This window comes from Egretta garzetta, unplaced genomic scaffold (genome assembly GCF_000687185.1).
Source record: "Egretta garzetta isolate BGI_Z169 unplaced genomic scaffold, ASM68718v1 scaffold92, whole genome shotgun sequence".
Lineage (NCBI taxonomy): Eukaryota > Metazoa > Chordata > Aves > Pelecaniformes > Ardeidae > Egretta > Egretta garzetta.
Window position 1 is genome coordinate 137,306 of NW_009258790.1, and position 386 is coordinate 137,691.

At 67.6% G+C, this 386-nt stretch overlaps 1 protein-coding gene across 1 annotated transcript in view; it reads left to right on the top strand.

Annotated features, from left to right (window-relative positions):
- PTPN23 (protein tyrosine phosphatase non-receptor type 23) overlaps positions 1-386 on the top strand; it is a 38,381-nt gene that overhangs the window by 36,449 nt on the left and 1,546 nt on the right. Inside the window, 1 exon segment of the mRNA XM_035889278.1 lies at positions 273-381. Coding sequence (XP_035745171.1) covers positions 273-381 — 109 coding nt within the window.

The following is a 386-nucleotide window of genomic DNA, read 5'->3' on the forward strand; positions in this document are numbered from 1 at the left end:
CCCCCCTGCCCTGCCCGCAGGCCGTGGGGGTCGGTGCTGTCTGGAGCCCATTGCGGGCATCTGCCCAGCGCAGGTGGGCCCGGAGCCCAGCACCCAGGCGTCTGGGCTGGGGTGCCCTTGCCTCCTCTGGTCGCCCACAGCCAGATTTATTCTTCAGGCTGCCGTGTCGATGCCTGGCTTCAAGGTCAGAGCAGGCGGCGGCCGCAGGGGTTGGGCCGGGAGAACTTGGAGCAGGCGGTGGTTCAGCCCTTCGTGTCTCTCCCCTCCTCCAGTGCTCTCCGGGGTCTTCACTGATGTGGAGGCTTCCCTGAAGGAGATCAGAGACCTCCTGGAGGAGGACGAGGCTCAGGAGCGGAAGCTGCAGGAGCTGCTCGGGAAGGTCCCGC